Raw genomic sequence first — 23,302 nt, forward strand, 5'->3', positions numbered from 1 at the left:
GCTCAAACACTTTTTTTGTTTGTTTGTTTGTTTGTTTGTTTCTGAGATGGAGTCTTCCTCTGTTGCCCAGGCTGGAGTGCAGTGGCGCGATCTCAGCTCACTGCAAGCTCCGCCTCCCAGGTTCACACCATTCTCCTGCCTTAGCATCCCGAGTAGCTGGGACTACAGGCGCCCACTACCATGCCTGGCTAATTTTTTGTATTTTTAGTAGAGATGGAGTTTCCCCCTGTTAGCCAGGATGGTCTCGATCTCCTGACCTTGTGATCCGCCCGCCTCAGCCTCCCAAAGTGCTGGGATTACAGGTGTGAGCCACTGCGCCCAGCCCCACATTTTTATTAATCAAAATAGTAACCATTACAATCAACACAGTTTGGACAATGAGAAATACGTTTATTTATTCCTGTAGCATAAAAATCCATGCTTTGGGATTTGACAAACTTTTGGGAGGCATTTTCTGCATCCTGCTGGTTGTGGTAGTGTTTTCCCTGCAAAAAAGTTGTCGAGATGCCTGAAGAAGTGGTAGTCAGTTGGCGAGAGGTCAAGTGAATATGGCAGATGAGGCAAAACTCTGTAGCCCAATTCATTCAACTTTTGAGGCATTGTGTGATGTGCAGTTGGGCGTTGTCATGGAGAAGAATTGGGCCCTTTCTGTTGACCAATGCCAGCTGCTGGTGTTGCAGTTTTCTGGGCATCTCATTGATTTGCTGAGTATACTTCTCATATATAATGGTTTCGCTCGGATTCAGAAACCTGTAGTGCATCAGACCAGCAGCAGACCACCAGTGACCGTGAGCTCTTTTTTGGTGCACATTTGACTTTGGGAAGTGCTTTGGAGCTTCTTCTCAGTCTAATCAATGAACTGGTTGTCACCGGTTGTTGCATAAAATCTACTTTTCATCACACATCACAATCTGATCGAGAAATGGTTTGTTGTTGTTGTGTTAGGATAAAAGAAGATGACACTTCAAAATGACAGTTTTTTTGATTTTCACTCAGTTCATAAGGCACCCACTTATCATGCTTTTTTACCTTTCCAATTTGCTTCAAATGCTGAATGACCACAGAATGGTTGATGTTGAGCTCTTTCGCAACTTCTCGTGTAGTTGTAAGATCAGCTTTGATGATTGCTTTCAACTGGTCGTTGTCAACTTCTGATGGCTGGCCACTGTGCTCCTCATCTTCAAGTTTCTTGTCTCCTTCGCAAAACTTCTTGAACCACCATTGCACTGTCAGTTCATTAGCAGTTCCTGGGCCAAATGCATTGTTGATGTTGCGAGTTGTCGCCACTGCTTTATGACCCATTTCGAACTTGAATAAGAAAATCGCTCAAATTTGCTTTTTGTCTAATGTCATTTCCATAGTCTAAAATAAAGATAAACAGCAAGTAGTAAGTCATTAGCAAAAACACATAAAGCGAGAAATGCCCTATAACATAACCACATTTATTTAAGAGTGTACTGCAATATCAAACAGCAAATTCCAGCAGTGCAAAACCGAAATTACTTTTGCATCAACCTAATAAAAACTGTAAATAGCTCAAAAGAAAAATTTTCTTCACTCTGAAAAACAAAACAGAAAGGATGGGCAACATTTTAAGCAGAAAGTCATAAACCGATTATTTCAGTCTTTTATTCAGTTTATGCAATTCCCGTTTTGCTCAATATTTATGAATACATTAGTTTTTCAAGAGAGTGTTGGAAGTTCTTTCCTATTTTATTGGCATACTTTTCAAAGTTATCACAGACCTGCATTTAAGAGTACTCATCAGAGGCCGGGCATGTTGGCTCATACCTGTAATCCCAGCACTTTGGGAGGCTTAGGCGGGTGGATCACCTGAGGTCAGGAGTTCAAGACCAGCCTGGCCAACACTGAAACCCCGTCTCTACTAAAAATACAAAAATTAGCTGAGTGTGGTGGCATGTGCCTGTAGTCCCAGATACTTGGGAGGCTGAGGCAGGAGAATCGCTTGAACCTGGGAGGCAGAGGTTGCAGTGAGCTGAGATCGCGCCACTGCACTCCAGCCTGGAGACAGAGACTCCGTCTCAAAAAAAAAAAAAAAAAAAAAAAAAGAATACTCATCAGAATCTTATAGTTGATTATAAACCATCTTTTGAAGAGGATCAAAACAAGACAATTGTGGATGACAAGATGTCTTTGGGCAGCCATAATCAAAGATGCAATTGACAAGGAAATTTGGTTGCTTCTGTGGTATACAATAATTTAACATAATATAATTACTGATAACGTTCACTAAGTCATATCAAAATTATAGGTGTTTCCAGCATTTTTGGAACACATACCAATAATATATTTATACAGATACAACCCAAAGAAAGCCAAACACAATTTCATATTTAACAACGCATCCTGTATGATTTTAATATACCAAATAAGCCAAATATATCATTTTTTACTTTAGGGGACTGATATCTAAAAGATTAATTAAGAAAAAGACATAATTTATAATTTTACTTTGGAAAGTTTGTCAAATATCAAAGGTTTAAAACATTTGATATTATAAAATAGAATCCTAGGTCACAATAAGTCATTTAGCCAAAATGATAAAGATTTTAAAAAGCCAAAAACCTTTACCTGTTAATACAGGAGAACTTAGCTTTCCAAACAATCTCTTTTTTCCTGCCTCTTTTTTGTAGCTTAGGCAAACAAAAATCTTTCATTATCTTTTAATATTACATGAAAATCTTCTTCATGGGCCAGATTTCACCTTTGTATTAGTGTACTATGAATGTTAAACCCAATTCTTAGTAAAACCCTTAGATAAATTTGTCCAGTCTTAATCAGTTTGACCATAAGGTAAGATTCCCGTAAACCTTTTATAAACTGTTAAAATTTTCTGTTAAATAAAAGATTAATATTCTAAGAAAACCCTGCAGTGCTTTTATTTCAATATTCAATTTATGTAAAAACTGAATATTACCCCTTTAACTTTAGCCAATGTGTTTACACATAGAATTTCTTTTACAAGATTAGTCTTTCACAAACCTTTCACAATTTGCTCAAACCTTCAGCTTTATCATACCTAACTTAAAACAATCCTTTAACCTTCTAAAGCAGGCAAAAAAAAAAAAAAAAAAAAAAAATCCCCATCCCCATGCCTTCTTATAGTATTTTACCAAAAACACATTCTACTTTTAACACACCTTACGTGTAAAACTGTTTATCCAGTAGTCTCAGTTACGTATGTTACAGTATTAACTCTTAGCAACTTTTATTTTTGGTAAAAATCCTGGTAAGTACCAGGTGTGAAGCCTAGGACACCAGACAGAAGTGCAGACAAGGTCTGATGCTTTCCAGCATACCCAAGGGGTATGGCCAACTCCACAGGTCCCCAGGCCTTATCTAGAATCTAATGGCTCTGAAGCAGTCAAGTTGAACAATTTTCAAGTCAAAGAAGCAGTTTATGACCTTAAAGCATTTAATCCCTTCAAAGTGGGATGGAATGACCTCTGACCAGGAGTTTCAACATGTGGTCCCTGGGCAGGATGGAAGAGAGGACAGTCGCCCTGAGTGACAGAAAAGATAGGAAAGGGAAAAGGGTGCAAGAGAGAGAGAGAAGGGAAGGGAAGGAGAGAAGGGATGCAAGAGAGAGAGAGAAGGGAAGGGAAGGAGAGAAGGGAAAGTAGCATCGCCTGAATTGGGGCTGGGCAGGCAAGGAGCTCAGGAAGGCCAGGGAAAGACCCACCCAGTGCAGTGACACTGAATCAAAAGTTCAGGTGGCTGCTTGTCAGCCACAAAGGGATCTTGATCTCCAGCATCTTCATCAGCTCTTAAGTTTCTCCTTTGAGAAGAAAAAGCTCCCCATGTCCCATGTGCTTCTGTACATGCCCAATTCTGTCACCCACAGCCAACAGCAAAGAGCACAAGGCAAGTTAATCCAAAGACTTTTAGGCCAGGGGCAGTGGCTCACGCCTGTAATCCCAGCACTTTGGAAGGTCGAGGCAGGCGGATCACGAGGTCAGGAGTTCAATACCAGCCTGGCCAACATGGTGAAACCCCGTCTCTACTAAAAATACAAAAATTAGCCAGGCTTGGTGGCGCATGGCTGTAATCTCAGCTACTCAGGAGGCTGAGGCAGGAGAATCGCTTGAACCCAGGAGGTGGAGGTTGCAGTGAGCTAAGACTGTGACACTGCACTCCAGCCTGGGCAACAAGAGCAAAACTCCGTCTCAAAAAAAAAAGATTTTTTTAACTCCTTATTTCTTAGGAGGGACTCTAACCCTGCTAAATTGGGCATTTTTTAACCCCGGGGATTAACCCAAAGACCTTTAACCCCCTACTTCTTAGGAGGGATTCTAACCCTGTTAAGTTGGGCCTCTAACCCAATTCTGTTCTTTACCCTGGACAGAATCCCCCACTGCTTACACAAAGTTGGCCAATTAGTGCTGCAGTCTATTCTTTTGGGTCGGGGTTTCTCCAGTGTTGTCCCTTGGTGGTTTGCCAGGAAGATGTTACTGGAAATGGGTCCCAATCCAGACCCCAAGAGAGGGTTCTTGGATCTTGTTCAAGAATGAAGGCAAATTCATAGAGTCAAGTGAATGCAAGTTTATTAGAGGAGAAACAAAAGCTACTCCACAGAGCAGCCCCAAGGGCTACTGGTTGGTTATTTTTATGGTTATTTCTTGGTCATATGCTAAACAAGGGGTAGATTATTTATGAGTTTTTTGGGAAAGGGGTGGGGATTCCTGGAACTGAGGGTTCTTCCCCTTTTTAGACCATGTAGAGTAACTTCTGGACATAGCCGTAGCATTTGTAAACTGTCATAGCATTGGTGGGAGTATCTTTCAGCATGCTAATGCATTATAACTAGTGTATAATGAGCAGTGAGGACAACCAGAGGTCACTTTCATCCCCATCTTGGATTTGGTGGGTTTTGGCCGGCTTCTTTACTACATCCTGTTTTATCAGCAGGGTCTTCATTACCTGTATCTTGTGATAACAGTCCTGCTGACTTCCTATCTCATCCTGTGACTAAGAATGCCTAACCATCCTGGGAATGCAGCCCAGGAGGCCTGAGCCTCCTTTTACCCAGCCTCTATTCAAGACGGAGTTGCCCTGGTTCTAATGCCTTTGACAATATTGCTGGATCATTTTAGATTCTTAACATCCTAAATGGTAAATATAGCTTTTGACCATCAAAATTAAGAGATTCCAGGAAAGAGGAGAATGTTTTATCTCGTGTGCGTATTTATGTAGGGTAGTGAGAAATAAAGATAAAATCCTAAGCCCCGTAACTGACTGAACAGATCTCCTCTTAGCCAAGGGGACCCAGAGTAACCTTGAAAACTGAGTTCACAGCCATGATGGGATAGGAGGTCAGACATGCCTCTTATACGCCCCCGTCCCTGACTAACCACGATTGGGCTTTCTCACCCAAGGGCTAAGGAGCAAACAGCCCTTTCAAAAGACTTCACTGCTGATTTCAACCAACCACCAGACACTGCTTCTCCCTTTTGCGGTTTTCACACAACTGACCAGCATTTTTTCCCATAAGAGACCACCGACCACGGAATGGTTCGGGCCAGTCTACAGAGACTGCACAGCAAGGGTTTTCTGGTCTTCTTTACCTTTTGACATCAGAGGGCAGCAATCCACCCTTGGATCTTGCTAATGCCACCATTTTTTTGTACATCAGTCCCATAAAGGAGCATGAAGCTCCATTGCACGTGTGCACCTTTCTCCTTTCATAAATATTCATGACTCCTCCTACAGCTTATTGAATATGTACATTTGGCCACCCTGCTTAGCATCAATTTCTGTTCCCTCTGCCCCTCCCTCAAAGTGTTTGTGTCTGGCTTCTGGCCTGAGGCTGTGCTTCCCACCTTGTCAGAATGGCCACCCTACAGGCTGCAACCCTTCTTGAGAAATAAAGCTCTTCTTTCCAGATTTATGAACCTCATTCTTCAGTTGACAGGAGGAAAAATATCTTTCCCTCACCCATCCTAGGTTCATGGTTAAGACCCCTATAACAAAAGACAGATTAATAAGAAAAAAAGCCATTGGGCATAGTGGTATGCACCTGTAACTCCAGCTACTTGGGAGGCAGGGGCTGGAGGATCACTTGAGCCCAAGAGTTCAAGACCAGCCTAGGCAACATAGTGAGACTCTGTCTCAAATAATAAGAAGAAAAAAGCATACAAATTTAATATAAGTTTTATGTGACATGGGAGCCTTCAGAAATGAAGACCCAAAGCAACAGAAACTTGATGTATTTTCATGCTAGGCTTGATGAAGAGTGGACAGCTGTGTAGAAATATGACTGGACAAAGAGTATGATGTAATGGCAGTCAACTGGGGGGGAACTTAGCAAGTTCTGTTTGTTCAGATTCCTCTCTATGTCCCTGCATCTTCTTATTATTTGAGATAGAGTTCTTTTTCTCTATGTGTAGGGTTGGCGTCTCTCACATGAGGGTCTTATGTCCTGCGTCAGGAGAAAATGAGAAGATCCTTCCTAGGTTTTATGCCTGCCTCAGGGGAGAAGGGCAAGGGGAAGGTGAAAGTGATCCTCCTGTTTCTACGATTTTCTCAGATTCTTTCAGCTTCAAGTATCTAATATGCCACAGTGCCATATTTTGGGATATTGTGTCCTGAATCCCGTCACCCATAATCATAAATAAAAGGAATTAGGCTTAGGAAAGGAAGGAAAAAAGAAAAATGAAAACGACTTAAGAAGTTAGCTTTCAGGCTCTGGGTCTGCATCTAAGGAACCTACATGGATTTTTATAAGAAAATATAAGAAATGGCAAAGCTGTCTGAGGCCAAAAAAAAAAAAAAACTCACTTGTTGCCAAGAGCATTGAACTGCTTTGCACATGAAGAATAGAATGAAGTTGTCCCTCTGCATGTGAGGAAAGATAGATAAAGGACTTTGGAAGGCCTAAAACAGTTTATGTCAAAATGCTAATCAAGTCACTTACCACTTACCATCTCTCTGGAATGCTGTGTGGTTCCATCTTATCTGAATTTAAAACAATATCTATCTTGTATGGTACCATCTTTCATAATATGAAGCTTATGTTTTAAAATGTCTAAAAATCTTGTATTTTCATCCAGGACCTTTTTTATATGCTATTTCTGTTCCCTCTGCCTCTCCCTCAAAGTGTTTGTGTCTGGCTTCCGGCCTGAGGCTGTGCTTCCCAGCCTGTCAGAATGGCCACCCTGCAGGCTGCAACCCTTCATGAGAAACAAAGGAAATGCAAATATAACAGGGCAATATTCCTGATACTTTACAAACCATCTCATAAACTTGTTTTACTTGATGTTCAGGCAAACTGCTTTTTTCATAAGTTGGCAAGAGTTTTTAGATTTTTCTCCGCTCTCCTGTTGATTATCGTACACCAAAAAACTAAGCAATGAAATAAAATGATTGTTTGAGCTTAGATGAAACTTTTTCCTTAAGGGGATATTTCCTGAATCTTATACCCTCTTACTCTTATTTTTTTAATTAATCATTTTTCACTCATTTCACAGTCACTTTTGAGTTCCTACTTTGTGCTTAGAGCATAGAAGACCTCAAAGTATTCCATGAAAATAATTTATTTCTGTGTATTGAATTGATGGGCAAATCTTCATCCTGAGGATTATCAACATATGTTATCGGGAGAGTTCATGAAAAGGACATTATCACATCACGGTTTTCAAAACAATATGGGTCTTATTTTCGGAATGTTAGCTCAGTTTATAAGTTACACTTTTCTTACAAAATAATAGGCTTCTTGTATATGAATTGCTGTCATTTTTTTAAGAAAATAGAGAAAGGAGGTCTCGCTATGTTGGCCAGGCTGGTCTTGAACGCCTGGCCTCAAACAGTCCTCCTGCTTTGACCTCCCAAAGTGCTGGGATTACAGGAATGAACCACTGCACCCAGCTGTGCTGTCATACTAATTGGGTACATGTAAGGGAATCCTGTAATATCTTGGATGTGTTAAACCTTTCATTGAATGAATAATATCAGCTTATAGGTTGTGTGCTATTCTAAATAAACCCTCAATATTCCTTCAGCTTCTCTGCCTACTTTCAGGTGTGGTCAACCCCAAAGAAAGGTTCATGGCATCATTTTGTGAGTATGAATTTGGGGGAGGAGTTCAGAGGGTGTATTTTATTGATCATTTGGATGTGATTTATTTTTGGCATGCTATTTTTAATGCATTACAGATTTTCTGGCCAGCTTTTCCATAGCCCTTGGGTAACGTCACTTTTTATTGAACTGAATCTTAAGTGCGGGTGTTTTTGGATACCTCCTGCACTGATTCCATGCACCAGTCTGATGTCATTGTCCATTGCCTGTTCCTGAGAGCCCTTTGTAGCCACTTCCTGCTCCCACTTTTAGCCATGAGGATTGTACTTGTTTGTTTCCAGCCCAGCCCATGGAATGGCATGCTGGTGTTTCCTGTCAGCTGTGCCACTGTTTCCTGAGCTGTGTGCTGTTTATCTTCTGCATCACTGCACCTCAAACGTCTGGCCTGCTGTGACTGCTGGCTGTGGCTTTGCGATCAAGCAGCCAGTTGAAGGCCTACTCCTGTGTATTTGTGAGGCTGCTCCTGATATCTGGCGTTTACTGTGCAGTCCCCGTTTAGTTATTGCTACCAGTACCTTCATCAGACCGTTGCCGAGTGCCAACTCCATGACAGGCACTAAAGCTTCCATGTTGAAAGACACAGTGCTTGCCCTCGAGGAACGTGGCATCCAGTGGAACTATAGGGGGCAAGTGTGTGGTAGCAATGGAGAGGTACCAGCTATGTGGGAGCATGGAGGAAAGAGAGCCTGGGTCTCCCTGGCCTGTCAGAGAAGGGGGCAGTCGAGCTGAGATGTGGAGGGTGAGTGGAAGTTGGCTGAGTGCAGGCTTCTGAGCAAAGGGTAAAGGCAGTTACAAGTCGGGGCATGGCTTCTTTGGAGAACCATCAGGTGTTGGCTGTGTGTCCTTCTTCTGCAGCTGGAAAAGCGGCTTCCTAGGGATACTTCCTGAATAGCAGTTTCATTGCAAAGCTATTCTTATACGTCTTTACTGAGCGTAAGGTAGTTGTAGCCAGTAGAAAACAGGAAGAGCGAGGGGTAAAATCTCTGAACACTATTTTGAATCAGAAGTAGCGCATCTTCAGCATCTCATACTTGTCTTTTGCACATCCTTGTCCCAAGGCATTGATACCTTCAGGTTTGCCAAAAGCTCCTGCTGAGGGCCCCAAGCAGGGCTGTCCTGTCTCCCAGCTGCTGCATTTTTTTTTCACATCACCTCTCTTTCTGCTTATTTACCCCTTCATCTATAGAGCAGTTAATCTTATAGAAGCAGTAAGGGAGAGGTCATGATAAACTAATTCATGTTAAGCTTTGAATGTTAGTTTTCTCAGAGCCCCCTGAATCTCTAATTGGTGAAATCTCAAGAAAGGTGACAAAATTCAGATGACTCAGCATGCTGCCCCCACATTGATAGCTCCCCTGCTCCGACCTTCCTCATGCAGCATCTTCCTCAGCTTGTGGACTCAGGAACTTCTCCACGTCCATCTTCCATCATCCCTGTGGGCTGCAACACCAGCCTGCCTGGGAGGGGCAGAATCTGCCTCTCATCCCCATCTCATTAGCTGGCAGTGAAGGACTTCTGGTGGAAGGAGGGAGGGGACCAAGGCAGCTATTCATAATACTGATTTATTCATAAGTCACTTATTCATAAGCCTTCAACAGCTTATAATTGAAAGTGATACGTCCCCATTTCGAAAATATTTTCTGGAAATAATGAGGTTTCCAGCAGATATGATCAGCTTTCAACCATGCTGAGATTTGGCTGTCACTGAACCTTTTAGAGGCAGGATATTTCCAACTGGTGGCATGAGGATATTTATAACAAGAGGCCTTTGAACTCACAAGCATGTTGAGCTTTGGATAAATATTTTGTATTGCAAGTATATGCAGTATTTTATTTGAAATATATGTAAATGTTGTGGGAAACAAAATTCAAAGCTATGTAAAGTGCTACTGAATTCATAACAGATTTTTGTTGTCACATACTTTCTCATAAATTGCCAAAAACAGTACACCCATTCTTAAACTTGAAAAGGTTTGAGACTCGTTGTCCTAAATTAGAATTTTTGGACTACTTAATTTGAAATCAAGGCAGTATGAGTGGAAACATCTCTAAAGGTGGTTGTTTTGAACATTTTTAAGTGTTCTTCAGTGATATTCAAAATCCAAGGAAATCTAGCATCTGAATTCTAATTAATGTTGATAATCATTACACTAATGGTACATTTTAAACCCAATTTTGATTTCCTGGAGCTACACTGATGGATGGTGGGGAGCTGCAGGTATCAGGAGTCAGGTTCCTTCACCTTTGGACAGGAAGTTCTTGAAGTGAGGTGGGATTGGCGTAGTCAGAATCTAGCTCTGGTGGTGGTATGGCTTGGGTCAAGGGGCAAGAGCCCTGCCCAAAAAGATTGAAAGTGATTCCTTGCTGTAGCTTTTTTCCTTCAAAGGCCGTTCAGATTCTGTAGTGTCCTATGAAAATGCAAATGTCCCTGGGAAACACTAAACCTAAAAATACTGAATCTTGGCTCTGAAGAGTTGAAAGGATCTTCTCTTGTTAAAACTTTTCACAAGGCTTGGGTTTGGTCGACAGCTAGCTTAGCATAAAATGCTAGAAAAATGCAACCTAGTGAGGACAGGAAAATGAGCCTCAAGAGGGGAGGCCCAGCGTTGCTGCAGGGTGCCAGAGGTGGTGAGGAGGGCTGACAGAAAGGGCAGCTTCCAGGACACCACATCCACTGCACCTGCCACCCACATCCAGCCTGTTTCTGGATTGTGATATTTCGGTTCCCCCCCACCCTTTTTTTTTTTCCTGAGATGAACTCTTGCTCTGTTGCCCAGGCTGGAGTGCAATGGTGCGGTCTCGGCTCACTGCAACCTCTGCCTCCTGGGTTCAAGCGATTCTCCTGTCTCAGCCTCCCGAGTAGCTGGGATTACAGGCACCCGCCACCACGCCTGGCTTATTTTTGTATTTTTAGTAGACAGGGTTTCACCATGTTGGCCAGGCTGGTCTCGAACTGCTGACCTTGTGATCTGCCTGCCTCGGCCTTCCAAAGTGCTGGGATTACAGGCATGAGCCACCGTGCCCGTTCTCGGGTTCCCTTTAAAAAGAAGAAAATCAGCTTTGTTTTTCTGATTGTAATGCTCAAATTAGAGACCCTCAGGTCTTTAAACAAAATTGTAGGTGATGTTATTTGCAACTGCATTTTATTTGCGATCTGGCTCATGAGAGACAACTGAAGCTTGTGTATTTCTCCATTCTGGTAGTTAGGGGTTACTGTCAAAATTAGTCCACATTTGTCAAGTGGTTGCTTATTCTTGAATGAATAAGATAGAAAAATATACATTTTTAATAATTAATGAAAGCTTAAATTTTACATCTGAAGGACTTTTCTCTCATGATTAAAATAACAAAACCCAAACCATAGATTTTAATATTATGTTCAATCACTATTCAACAGGTTTTTGTTTTTGTTTTTTAAATTAACATTGCCTTATGTTTAGATGTGCTGATATATTAACTGCCTTTTTTTCCTCTATGTCAAAATTTCTTTATATGAGTTTAGTTTTTAGATATTTCTCAAGATTCTTTTGTAAGATAGCAGCCAATTTAAATCACTATAACCGTAGAAATGACAATTGTCTTACTGAGAAAATTCCATCAACATCATTTATATACTGAAATCAAAATGTTAGAAACAAGGGGATGCTTTTGGTTTTTGTGTTCTTAAGAGTTTTCTGTTGGCAAAAAACGTCCTTCCTTCCCTCCAAATGTTGTGTTATACACGGGAAGAATTGTGTGTGTGTTTGTGTGTGTGTGTTTAAGCTTAGAGATTAAGAATAGCAAATGCTGACCTGAATCCTGGGTGTGATCTGTTTTAACACATAGATTGTGTTGAACGGCCATGAATCCATAGCAGGTAGAACTCTTTTAAAACTTTTTAAATGTATGATTATTTATGTTGAATAACAAGCATACCAGGTTATCAAGGTTGGGAAGTTTTTGGTTAATTCAAACCTTTTATCTGTTGATATTTACCAGTCTGTCAAAGATGACCAATTTTCAAAGCAGTTAGAATATACTATAAAATGTTCTAATGATTCAGAAATCTCTTAAAATCTTTGAATACCTTAGGTTATCATTGTGATTAGCTTTGTTATACTGTTGGAGTCTGAGAGTCTCGATTAATAGAAATTTATGGTTAACATTGATTTTGCATCTCTTCAGCATTTGTTGCCATATTCACTTTCTCACATCTCACTTTGCTTGTATGTATTTTTTCTTCTCTAAAATTTTTATTTGCCAGAGTTTTGTCTATTAGCTTTGAATACAAATATAAGTTTATATTGTTTATGGGAAAATTGAATGCAGATGGCTTGAAAACTTCTGTATGTTGTCTCTGAAAATGGAGAGGATGAGAACCCACTCTGTTATATCTGGAGTTCAGGACAAAGCACAGATCTGGTCACAGGGGATCTTGCCTCCTTCTGTGTGGAAGCCACCAAGCACAGGGACTGGTAATGGATTCCACAGAACGGCACAGAGTTGCTAAGGAGGGAAGCCTGCCTTACGGGGCTTATCCGTTATTGTCACCGATAAGGTTGACAACAGGCAATTCTTGTCTGTGATTATGCATTTTGGTTGCTGCTGGAGCTCTTCCATTTTGGATAATTTCACAGATATTTTCAAGAGTTAAGGAGATAACATTTCTGTCATTTCTGTGGATTGTACCAGCCGCTTCGTCTATGTTTCCCATTGTATAAATATTTATACAAAGTCAAAATGTAAATGAAGTAATGCATTGGTTGCACAGATGTAGTTCATCTAGAGCAGTAGTTCTCAAGCAGCATCAGCATTACCTGGGGTTTGGTTAGAAATGCAAATCTTTGGCCCAAATGGATTACTGATTCAGATTCTGGGCATTGGGTCCAGGAATCTCTGTTCACCAGTCCTGTAGGTGATTTTGATGCTGCCAAATGTGGAGAACCACTGGTTTTCTGTCTCTACAACCCTTTTGAATGGACTCTTTAATAAATAATTTTCACTCACAGACGCTGGCAGTTGGTTTATGCTACTTTTTCTAAAGTCTTTTATGCAGCGTTTTAAAAAAAGCCTTTGATTTTGAAAAGATTCCTGTAGTGATCTAAACTTCTTCCATTTTTTCCCCTCAAATTGTTAATAAGTAGGCCAATTCCATAGTTAAAATTCAGGAACATGTCAGATGTGGCTTAAAAATTCTAGAAATTGGGCTTTTGTCTAAATATCCATAACACAAAGCTTCTAGACTGAAGTTCTTTTTAGTCTTACCAAAAAAAAAAAGAAAAACCAACACTCTTGCTATTTCATGTGGCATTTTAACATACTGTTTCTGTAAAAAGCATCTTTGTCAACATATCACTGAATAGCATTTTCAAATGGCGTTGAACCATTCCTTCGAACTGCGACTCATCCATGTAGGTATTTGTCGATCTCCTACAGGAAGCAGCAGTCTTGGTGCTACCTGTACTCATTGCAGAGGCCACCACACCCTACCCTTAACCTCCTAGTTTGAGCCTGTGAATTTGAATAAGGGTAATAATTTATGATTAAGTGCATTTCTCACTGATCCATTTATCTTATGATTTCTGGTTCTTATCATTCTTCGATCAATCAAATGGCCAGGAAAATGAATGTAAAAATACCTTCAGGTTTTTGTTAATAATTAAATCTTATATTCTTGAAATGTCATTGTCTAACTCAAAAGGTCTTAAATTCCTTAATGCTAATCTGATATTTATATAATTTTGCTAAAAACAAGGCAGGCTTTGGGATTACCCTTTCCTGCTTCAGTCAGAAGTAAATAAAAATAGATTCTTAGCATTTAAGAACTGGAGGTGGGGCCAGGCAAGGTGGCTCACACCTGTAATCCCAGCACTTTGGGAGGCCAAGGCAGGCGGATCACGAGGTCAGGAGTTTGAGATCAGCCTGACCAACATGATGAAACCCCATCTCTACTAAAAATACAAAAAGTAGCCGGGCGTGGTGGTACGCGCCTGTAATCCCAGCTACTCAGGAGGCTGAGGTAGGAGAATTGCTTGAACCCTGGAGGCGGAGGTTGCAGCGAGCCGAGATCGTGCCATTGCACTCCAGCCTGGGCGACAGAGCAAGACTCTGTCTCAAAAAAAAAAGAACTGGAGGTGACCTTCCGATCCATATTCAGCCAGCTCCACCCTCCTGCCAGTGGGAAATCTGAGGCCTCCAGGGTGCATGGTGAGAGGTGAGTGGTGTGCTGAGACCCGCCTGCCTGAGCTGGCCCTGCAGTCAGACCCCGGTCTTCTAAACTGCCTTGCCCTTCCCATAAAAGCTAAGGTATTGTCGAGCGTTCTGTCTTAACTATTTCTGACAAGCCTCATACACATCTTGTTCCTGCAGTGTTCATTTTGCTAATACTCTAGATAGTGGTCATTTCCTTAAGGTAATTGATAGGAATTCGAAAAGTGTTCCAGAATACTAGAATAGTGTTTCCTGCAGCATGGTTTTAGGAAAAAGCACTTCCAGTAGCTGTTCCTAAAGACCTAATTTGGTGATCAACTCAGTAGTTGCCATGAGTTCTTGCTGTGTAAGTTATTTATTCTGACTCTGCAAAAAAAACTGCCATTATTCCAAACTACTGTGTTTTAGGTAAGGATCATCTTTTCTTAGTTGCATGTAAAAGATAAAAGTATAGTACCTGATTAATGTGTGTAAGGGGTGTGTGTGTGTGTCTGTGTTGGAGCAAGGGTTAAGAAAAGCTCTGTAAAGTCATTTAACTTTCTTTGAAAACGTGTGTTAACTTTAGCACTCACAGAATTGTTTTTCCAAATGCCAATTTTTGAGGAATAATGTTCTATAATACTTTAGAATACTCACAGAAATAATGTATGGTATAAAATAATTATGTCTGTGTTGAAAACTAATTATTGATGAAGGCTGGATATAAAACTTTTTAAAACTGTAGAAACACAGGTCACAGAAGTTGATACCTTAAAAATTCATGTATAAAGAAAACCAATGCCAGGAAAATACTTTTACAGGTCTTTTTTTTTAATCCAGCCTGAGAAAATTTGTATTCATTTGTTAAAGTGGGGGAAGGAGATTGGGAGACTTTAAAAATTGTTGTGTATACCTTATTTGAAAACTGAGGTAAGAAAAAATGTAACTGTTAAATGGTAACAGTACAGGAAAAGTGGTTTTTAAAACTGCAAGGAAATATTGTGTATATTGTCATTATCTAACAAGTCCTCAGTTTCTGAACAAAATTTTTCTAAAATATATTTTACTAAGCTCAGGGAACTAAAAGTACCTTTGGAAACAGCAATTATTGAAAATATTTAAAAGGAAGCTGAAACTTATTTCTGACAGGCATCCACATTTTGGATAAAGGAGAAAAGGAAACAGTCTGTACAGATTACATATCCCTTATCTGAAATACTTGGGACTAGAAGTGTTGCAGGTTTTGGATTTTTTCCGATTTTGGAATATTTGCAGTATGCACTTACTGGTTGAGCATGGCTAAAACAAAAAACGGATATCTTAAATGTTCCCATGAGCATTTCCTGTTAGAATCAGGTAGGTGCTCAAAAAGCTTCAGATTTCAGTGCAGGGATACTCAACCTGTGTTACAATTAGTAAGTCCCAGCAAATGCTGGCAAAAATGCAGAGAAACTAGCTGACTCACACAGTGATGATGGGGATGTAAAATGGAATAGCTACTCTGGAAAAGAGTTTGGCAGTTCCTTTCAAAACCGAAAAATGAACTTACCATATGACCCAGCAGTTGCACTCTTGGGCATTTATGCAAGAGAAATGACTTATTTTCATGTAGGAACTCATACACAAATGTTCATGACAGCTTTATTCATAATAGCCAAAAGTTGGAAACAGCCATTCAGTGGATGAATGGTTAAACAAACTGTGGTACATCCATACCATGAAATTCTACTCAGTAATAAAAGGGAACAGATTATTATGTGCTGTAGCTTGGAGAAACCCCAAGGCAATTATGCTGAGTGAAAAAAGCGTGTCTCAGAAGGATATATAGTACATGATTCCAATTACATAACATACGAAATAACATAATTATAGATTTGGAGTCCAGCTGAGTGTTTGGAGAGGGAGAGCATGGTTATAAAAGGTGTTGGAAGTAAATGCTTGGTATCACCAAGTGAAAATGACACTCAGGCAAAAGTTTTCTCAGCAAGGCAATTTATTTCTATAGAAGGGTGCCTCTTGCGGATGGAACAATGGCGAGAGCACACCAGACAAGGAGGGGGAAGGGGTCTTCTTCCTAATGCTGCTAGCTCCTACTGCTGTGTCTTTCCCCTATTGGCTAGGGTTGGACCGCACAGTCTAAGCTAATTCCAATTGGCTCTTTTAAAGAGAGTAAGGGTATGAGCCGGAGTGGCAGGGTGAGTAGTTTTGGCGGAAGGGACAGTTACAGAACAGGTGACAGAGGCTAGGAGGGGGTCATTTACTGAAACTAGGGGCAAGGAGAGTAAAGAATGAGGAAGTTAAACTTTAAAATGGAGAACAAAGAACAGGGAAGCTGAACATACTGACATATTGGTTCTTTGAAGAAGAACTCAGAACTTATTGTATTTAACAGTTTTTTTCCCTCTTGAATTTTAAAGGAAGTTAACAGGCTAAACTTTGAAGAGGAATTTATCCTACAAAGGGAACCTGAGGGAGTCTTGTGGTGGTACTATGTTGATGTGGTGCTACAAGGCTATGCATGTGATAAGACTGCATGGAGCTGTATGCGCATCTGCATGCACACACAGTGCATGTGTGACTGGTGAAATCTGAATAAGCTTTGTGGATTGTACCCACGTCAATTGTTGGGTTTTGACCTTATACCAGAATTATGTAAGATGTTAGCACTGAGGGACATTCAGGATGTACATTTCTAGATAACATCCTATGAACCTATAATTATTTCAAAGTAAAAAGCTTTAAAAATTGAGTATTCTAATTTCATATAGTCATCCTAATGGGGGGGAAATCCCTGATAGGTATATACCAAAATGTGCTAGTTGTAGTCATCTATTTATGGGGACTACAAAGGGACTTTCACCCTATTATTTGTGGAATAAATAATTTTTTATGGCTAAAAATTTTCCTCAATGTACATAGTTCATGCATCAAAAATACCCTATTAAATAAATGCAAATAGGCCAGGCACGGTGTCTCATGCCTGTGATCCCAGCACTTTGGGAGACTAAGGTAGGCGGATCACCTGAGGTCAGAAGTTCGAGACCAGCCTGGCCAACATGGTGAAACCCTGTCTCCACTAAAAATACAAAAATGAGCCAGGTGTGGTTGTGCACATCTGTAGTCTCAGCTACTCGGGAGGCTGAGACACAAGAATCGCTTAAACTCAGGAGGTGGAGGTTGCAGTGAGCCAAGATCGTGCCATTGCACTCCAGCCTGGGTAATAGAGTGAGACTCTGTCTCAAAAGAAAAAAAAATGCAAATAATTAGAAGCATAAAAAATTTGGCCAGGCGCAGTGGCTCACACCTGTAATCCTAGCACTTTGGGAGGCCTAGGCAGGTGGATCAAAAGGTCAGGAGATCGAGACCATCCTGTCAAACAATGTGAAACCCTGTCTCTACTAAAAATACAAAAATTAGCTGGGTGTGGTGGCGTGTGCCTGCAATCCCAGCTACTCAGGAGGCTGAGGCAGGAGAATGGCTTGAACCAGGGAGGCGGAGATTGCAGTGAGCCGAGATCGCACCACTGCACTCCAGCCTGGTGACAGAGTGAGATTCCGTCTAAAAAAAAAAAAACAAAACAAATCATAGGTCCCAATTTTTAAAATCTGTCACATTGACAGAATTTAATGTCTTCTAGTGGTTATGTAATTTGACAGACTGTTGGCAATTGTTTTTATCAAAAAACAGTTTGAAGAGATGTTTATTTGTATTCAGAAAATTGTTTAGAGACTTACAGAGATTTCACAGTTCTCTCTTGATCATGTCACATGTATTTTAATATCACAATACTCATATTTCCTAACTCAATATAAAAATACCTGAATTGTAAATATTGAAGTTAGTTTTTAAAGTTTATTCTTAGTCTTATTTATCTTGAATGAACAATGCTCTTAATCTTTAATGTAGAGATTACTAGAATTTTTCTCAATTCATATTTAGTAAGTGTTACTGTTTCTCTTTTAACATTTTGAACTCTTAACAGAGAGGCTTACCCTAGTTTTCTATACATGACTCCCAGAGGTTTGGGGGCCTTTTTCGGTCATTAACACCTCATTGTATTTATTACCTATCTCGGTTAAAAGGCTTAGTTGTAGAATATGTTGGATTTGTTCCTGAAATGAACTTTTTTTTTTTTAATTTCATATATCTTGTGCCACCTTATGCCCCATTAAAACGTATAATTGAGAATTGATTATTCCATCTTCACTGGTAATGGAATTTGTTGTTGTTTTGAGTAAATATTCATTTGAAATTGATAGTGGTAGCTAAAGTGGAAGTTGCATTCAGATAAAACTTGAGCATTGTTCTGGAGCTGAAATAAAAAGACATAGGCCTGAGGTGATAGTGGAATTAAATGCTTACTCTTGACTCGTCGTAGAAAAACTACTGCATCATGTTTTGATTTTTTTCTTTTAATCTGAAGTCCATTTGTTGAAGTTCTTAACATCTTTGTATTGTCTGGCTTTCGCCAGTATAATAAATGGCATCTTAATGTGAGCAAGGGGTCATTTTTCCTTGTAGAAAATGTTCTGTAATTTAGATTTTTCAGTCCTTATTCTAAAATTCAGATGCTGTTAAACCTCTAGATTTGAAATTTTTCCTTCAAATATCCTCCCATCATTTCACCTCTCCCATATTTGGTTGTTTTCTTGATGCAGGCCCACTTGATGATTTCAGTACACACAGCACAATTAGAACATCCTCATTCAGTCACGTTGCTGAGGGCAAATGTCTCTTAGCTGCTGGGCAGCAAAGTTATTTTTAAATGCCCGCTTTGTGCTTTTTCATAGTCATCCTGAATAGTGGCTGGTGTGGTGCAACTATACTGGGTCCTCAGTGAAGCTGGCTCAGTGCTCAGCCCCGAGATACAGGGCTGTGTATGAAGTGGGGAGCTGATGGGGACAGCTGGGGATGTTTCAGATACCTAGTGAGGAACATGTTTTAAAACTTGAAACAGTGATTTTTTTCTCCTATTTTTTATGTTATCTTAAGGCCAGGCGCAGTGGCTCACGCCTGTAATCCCAGCACTTTGCGAGGCCAAGGCGGGTGGATCACGAGGTCAGGAGATTGAGATCATCTTGGCTAACACGGTGAAACCCTGTCTCTACTAAAAATACAAAAAAATTAGCTGGGAGTGGCAGCGTGCGCCTGTAGTCCCAGCTGCTGGGGAGGCTGAGGCAGGAGAATGGCGTGAACCCAGGAGGCAGAGCTTGCAGTGAACCGAGATCGCGCCACTGCACTCCAGCCTGGGCGACAGAGCAAGCCTCCATGTCAAAAAAAAAAAAAAAAAAAAAAAGTCATTTTCAGTTTCCTAATCTAACCCCTCCTCGTGAAGGTCGAGACATGATTGGATTTCATTCTGATATAGAAAAAACTGAGATAAACTGCAGGGCCAATAATTCAGCAACACGAAAGAATCAAACTTTTAAAGCAGAAGTAGTCTTGAGAAAAATGTTATGTTATATATCTATAGAAAATCTTAATTCAGTTAAAACAAGATATTCTTTAATTAAAACCCCTTTGATGATTTCTGCGTTGATCTTTGGTTTTGAGCTGCCTATTCTGGAATTATTTTTTAAAAGAAGATTAGCTGAACTTTGAAGTACTTGAAGCATACTTAATGTATTTTAGGGTTGACTTACTCTAATGCACTTGGCAGTCATGAATAATTTGAACAGATATGTTGACAACTGAAGTGAAACAAGTGAAAAGACGTCCTCTTCAGTTCAGTTTTTTCTCTTATGAGTACACTCTAAATTCCTTGCAGATTTATTAAGAGTACTGAAAGGTAACTAATTCTTAAGCATCTGAGTGGGGCCTGGTTCTTGGTAATATTTCCTGTCGCTCCCTTTTCAAGGGGCTGTTGTTTAAATAATGCCGGTATTAATATTAGCTGCCAGCTATTGGCCAACACTGTATGCTTGGTGATTCGTATTTGCTACCTCATTTAATCCTGCCAACAACCTTACAAAATAGGTGTTTTTACCGCACTTGTATGGAGGAGAAGTTGCAACGCTGGTGAAATCAGTTATGTGGAAAAAGAGCCTGAGACCAGGATTTAGCTGCGGGTCCTTTGGGAGGTGATTCCAAAAAGCAGGAGCGAGGGACAGGGAGAGTGAGACAGCGAGGAAAAGAAGCTAAAACAGGAAGCTGCTAATGCCAGTGAGGATGTGCCATCGTACCAAGATCTCTGAGAAGTGTTGAGAACGCCTCCTAGAATCGTCCACCCAAAGGATGTTAGACCAGGGTCCTGAGACACTGACCTCTGCCCCCTATTGGTTGAGAGCTGCCTTAATTCCACAAAACTTCTGGGCTGTGCTGGCTGGGTTCCCTGAGATTCAGAGAATACTCTGACCAGAAAAACAGCCACACAGGCATGGCTGTGAGGTGGGACCCTCTGTGCATCCCAATGAGCGCACACAGAACTGGCCTCCATAGCTGCAGCTGAACGTAGAGATAGACCAGAGGGCTGTGCCGAGAGACGCTAGGAGTGTAGGACCCGAGTTGGGCCCAACCCAAAACCTGTGAGCACAAGAAGCCCTTCCCACTGTGGCAGACCATCTCCACATAAACACATATGTGAGATGAGGGTAGCGGGAAATGGAGAGAAGGCACCCAGTATTGGCAACAGTATGAGCAGAATGCACAGAGGAAATATTATACATGTGATTACATGCTAATTAGGAACATTTACTTTTCCTGTGTTGCTTTGGTTAGCATTAGTTTGTGTTTCTTGCATGTATGTAGATCAGAATATAAGAAGAAAGCGCACAGTATTCTAAGTATTAGACACTGTACCTGATTTGAGATGATAAACTCCATCACTGGGTTTAAGGTCTGCCATGCATACCAGCTTGCTGGACTCGGGAGTTGAGAGTGTGGTGCTGGGAATGTGGGGGTGGGCGGGGACTAAGGCAGATAACGGACCTCTTTGACCATTGTCTATTGTAAGAGCTGCTGCGTTTGTCTTGTTAACAATCTTGATAACACCCCTAAGATGTTGATACTCCCCTGAGCTGAACCAGAGGGAACAATGCCTTGGGTGAAATGGTTTGTTACAGTATATCCCAGGACAGAAGGTAGCTGAAACTTTCTGCAGATGACTAGATTTTCTGGAGTAACAGCACCCAAACTCAGCGGAGCAGGGTGTCTGCCACAGACACAGGGTAGGAGTTAGGAAATATTTACGTAAGGTAAGGCACTCAAGGTTGTCCTTTTTCATTTTTACAGTCAGCCGGATTTGGTCAGGGACCTGAATTCATACAGACAGCCTGTTTGGAGTAAGCCCATATTGCTGTGTAATAGATAACCACAAACATAACAGTTTAAAAGGAAACAAATTTATCAGCTTCCAGTTTGTAGGGCAGAAGTCTAGGCACGGTGTGACTGGGTTCTCTGCCCAGTATTCCATGAGGCTGAGATCAGGGGTCGCAGAGCTGCGTTTTTTTCTGGAGGCACTGGAGAAGAATCTGTGTGAGGGCCTTTCAGGTCATTGCCAGAGTTCAGGCTCCTAGTGATTGTGGGATGAAGGCCCCTTTTCTTTCACCTGCTGTCAGCCCAGGGCTGCTCTCAGCCCCGGGATGCCACGCACATTCCTTTACACGTGGCCCCCTTCATCCTCCAAGCCAGCAACAGATAATGGCCATGTGTCAAATCCCTGTCACACTTCCCATTTTTCTCCAAGAAGGCCCAATGCCCTTCACAAGCCTAGCTAGGCCAGGCTCACCCAGATGTTTCCCCTTTAAGGAGTCAGCTGTGCCATGGACATCACCTAGGCACAGGGTAAAATCCATCCCAGCCCCAGGCCTAGGGAGTGCAGGGCAGGTACACCAGGGAGCAGGTCTCAGAGCCACCTTAGGATTCTGCCTGCACCCCTGTGGAGTACAAAGGATTTAAGATCTAAAAGCAAGTTTAGAAATAACCCTTAACCCATGTACCAGGTCAAAAATGGTAAATGTCTGACCCTGATTTCATTTTTTGTATTCTCTGTGCATGCTGTATTAGTCCATTTTCACACAGCTATAAAGAAATAGCTGAGAGGGGTAATTTATAAGCAAAGGAGGTTTAATTGACTCACAGTTCTGCATAGCTGGGGAGGCCTCAGCAACGTTACAATCATGGCAGAAGGGGAAGCAGGCATCTTCTTCACAAGGCAGCAGGAGAGAGTGTGAGCATGTGGAGGAACTGTCAAATACAAAACCATCAGATCTCATGAGAACTAGTTATTATCACAGGAACAGCATGGGAGAAACTGCCTCCATGATCCAATTACCTCCCTCCCTCAGCGCAGAGGGATTACAATTTGAGATGAGATTTGGGTGGGGACACAGAGCCAAACTATATTATTCCATCCCAGTCCCCTCCCAAATCTCATGTCTTTTCACATTTCAAAACCAATCATGCTTTCCCAACAGTCTCACAAAGTCTTAACTCATTCCAGCATTAACCCAAAAGTCTTATTTTTTTTTTGAGATGCAGTCTTGCTCTGTCACCCAGGCTGGAGTACAGTGGCGTGATCTCAGCTCACTGCAACCTCTGCCTACCAGGTCCTGGTTCAAGCAATTCTCCTGCCTCAGCCTCCCAAGTAGCTGGGATTACAGGCATGCACTACCATGTCCAGCTAATTTTTTTTGTATTTTTAGTAGAGATGGCGTTTCACCATGTTGGCCAGGCTGGTCTTGAACTCCTGACCTCGTGATCTGTCCGCTTTGGTCTCCCAAAGTGTTGGGATTACAGGTGTGAGCCACCACGCCCGGCCTAAGCCAAAAGTCTTAAGTCCAAAGTCTCATGTGACACAAGGCCTAGGAGCCCATAAAGTCAAAAGCAAGTTAGTTACTTCCAAGATACAATGGGTGTACAGGCATTGGATCAATGTTCCCATTCCAAATGGGAGAAATTGGCCAAAACAAAGGGTCTACAGGCCCCAAGCAAGTGTGAAATCCAGCAGGGCAGTCACTAAATCTTAAAGCTCCAAAATAATCTCCTTTGACTTCATGCCTTACTTCCAGGTTACAGGGGTGGCTCCCATGGACTTGGGCAG

The 23,302-nt window shown here is 41.2% G+C and overlaps 2 protein-coding genes across 5 annotated transcripts in view; one reads left to right on the forward strand and one right to left on the reverse strand.

The window, feature by feature from the left end:
- Window positions 1–23,302, forward strand: part of DTNBP1 (dystrobrevin binding protein 1) — a 146,844-nt gene that overhangs the window by 109,427 nt on the left and 14,115 nt on the right. The window lies entirely within an intron of this gene.
- On the reverse strand, window positions 38–22,428 carry LOC129473499 (histone-lysine N-methyltransferase SETMAR-like). 2 transcript variants are annotated; one of them, XM_055264050.2, is made up of 2 exons: window positions 21,061–21,442; window positions 38–1,362 (listed from the first exon to the last, which is right to left on the reverse strand). In XM_055264050.2, the coding sequence occupies exon 2, from the start codon at window positions 1,300–1,302 to the stop codon at window positions 898–900; it is 405 nt and encodes a 134-aa protein (XP_055120025.2). In that variant the 5' UTR covers window positions 1,303–1,362; window positions 21,061–21,442; the 3' UTR covers window positions 38–897. The 2 variants fall into 2 exon arrangements, with proteins under 2 accessions (XP_055120025.2, XP_055120024.2); XM_055264049.2 differs by lacking the exon at window positions 21,061–21,442 and adding an exon at window positions 22,340–22,428 and having other exon boundaries at window positions 255–1,362.

Source organism: Symphalangus syndactylus, chromosome 23 (genome assembly GCF_028878055.3).
Source record: "Symphalangus syndactylus isolate Jambi chromosome 23, NHGRI_mSymSyn1-v2.1_pri, whole genome shotgun sequence".
Taxonomy (NCBI): Eukaryota; Metazoa; Chordata; class Mammalia; order Primates; family Hylobatidae; genus Symphalangus; species Symphalangus syndactylus.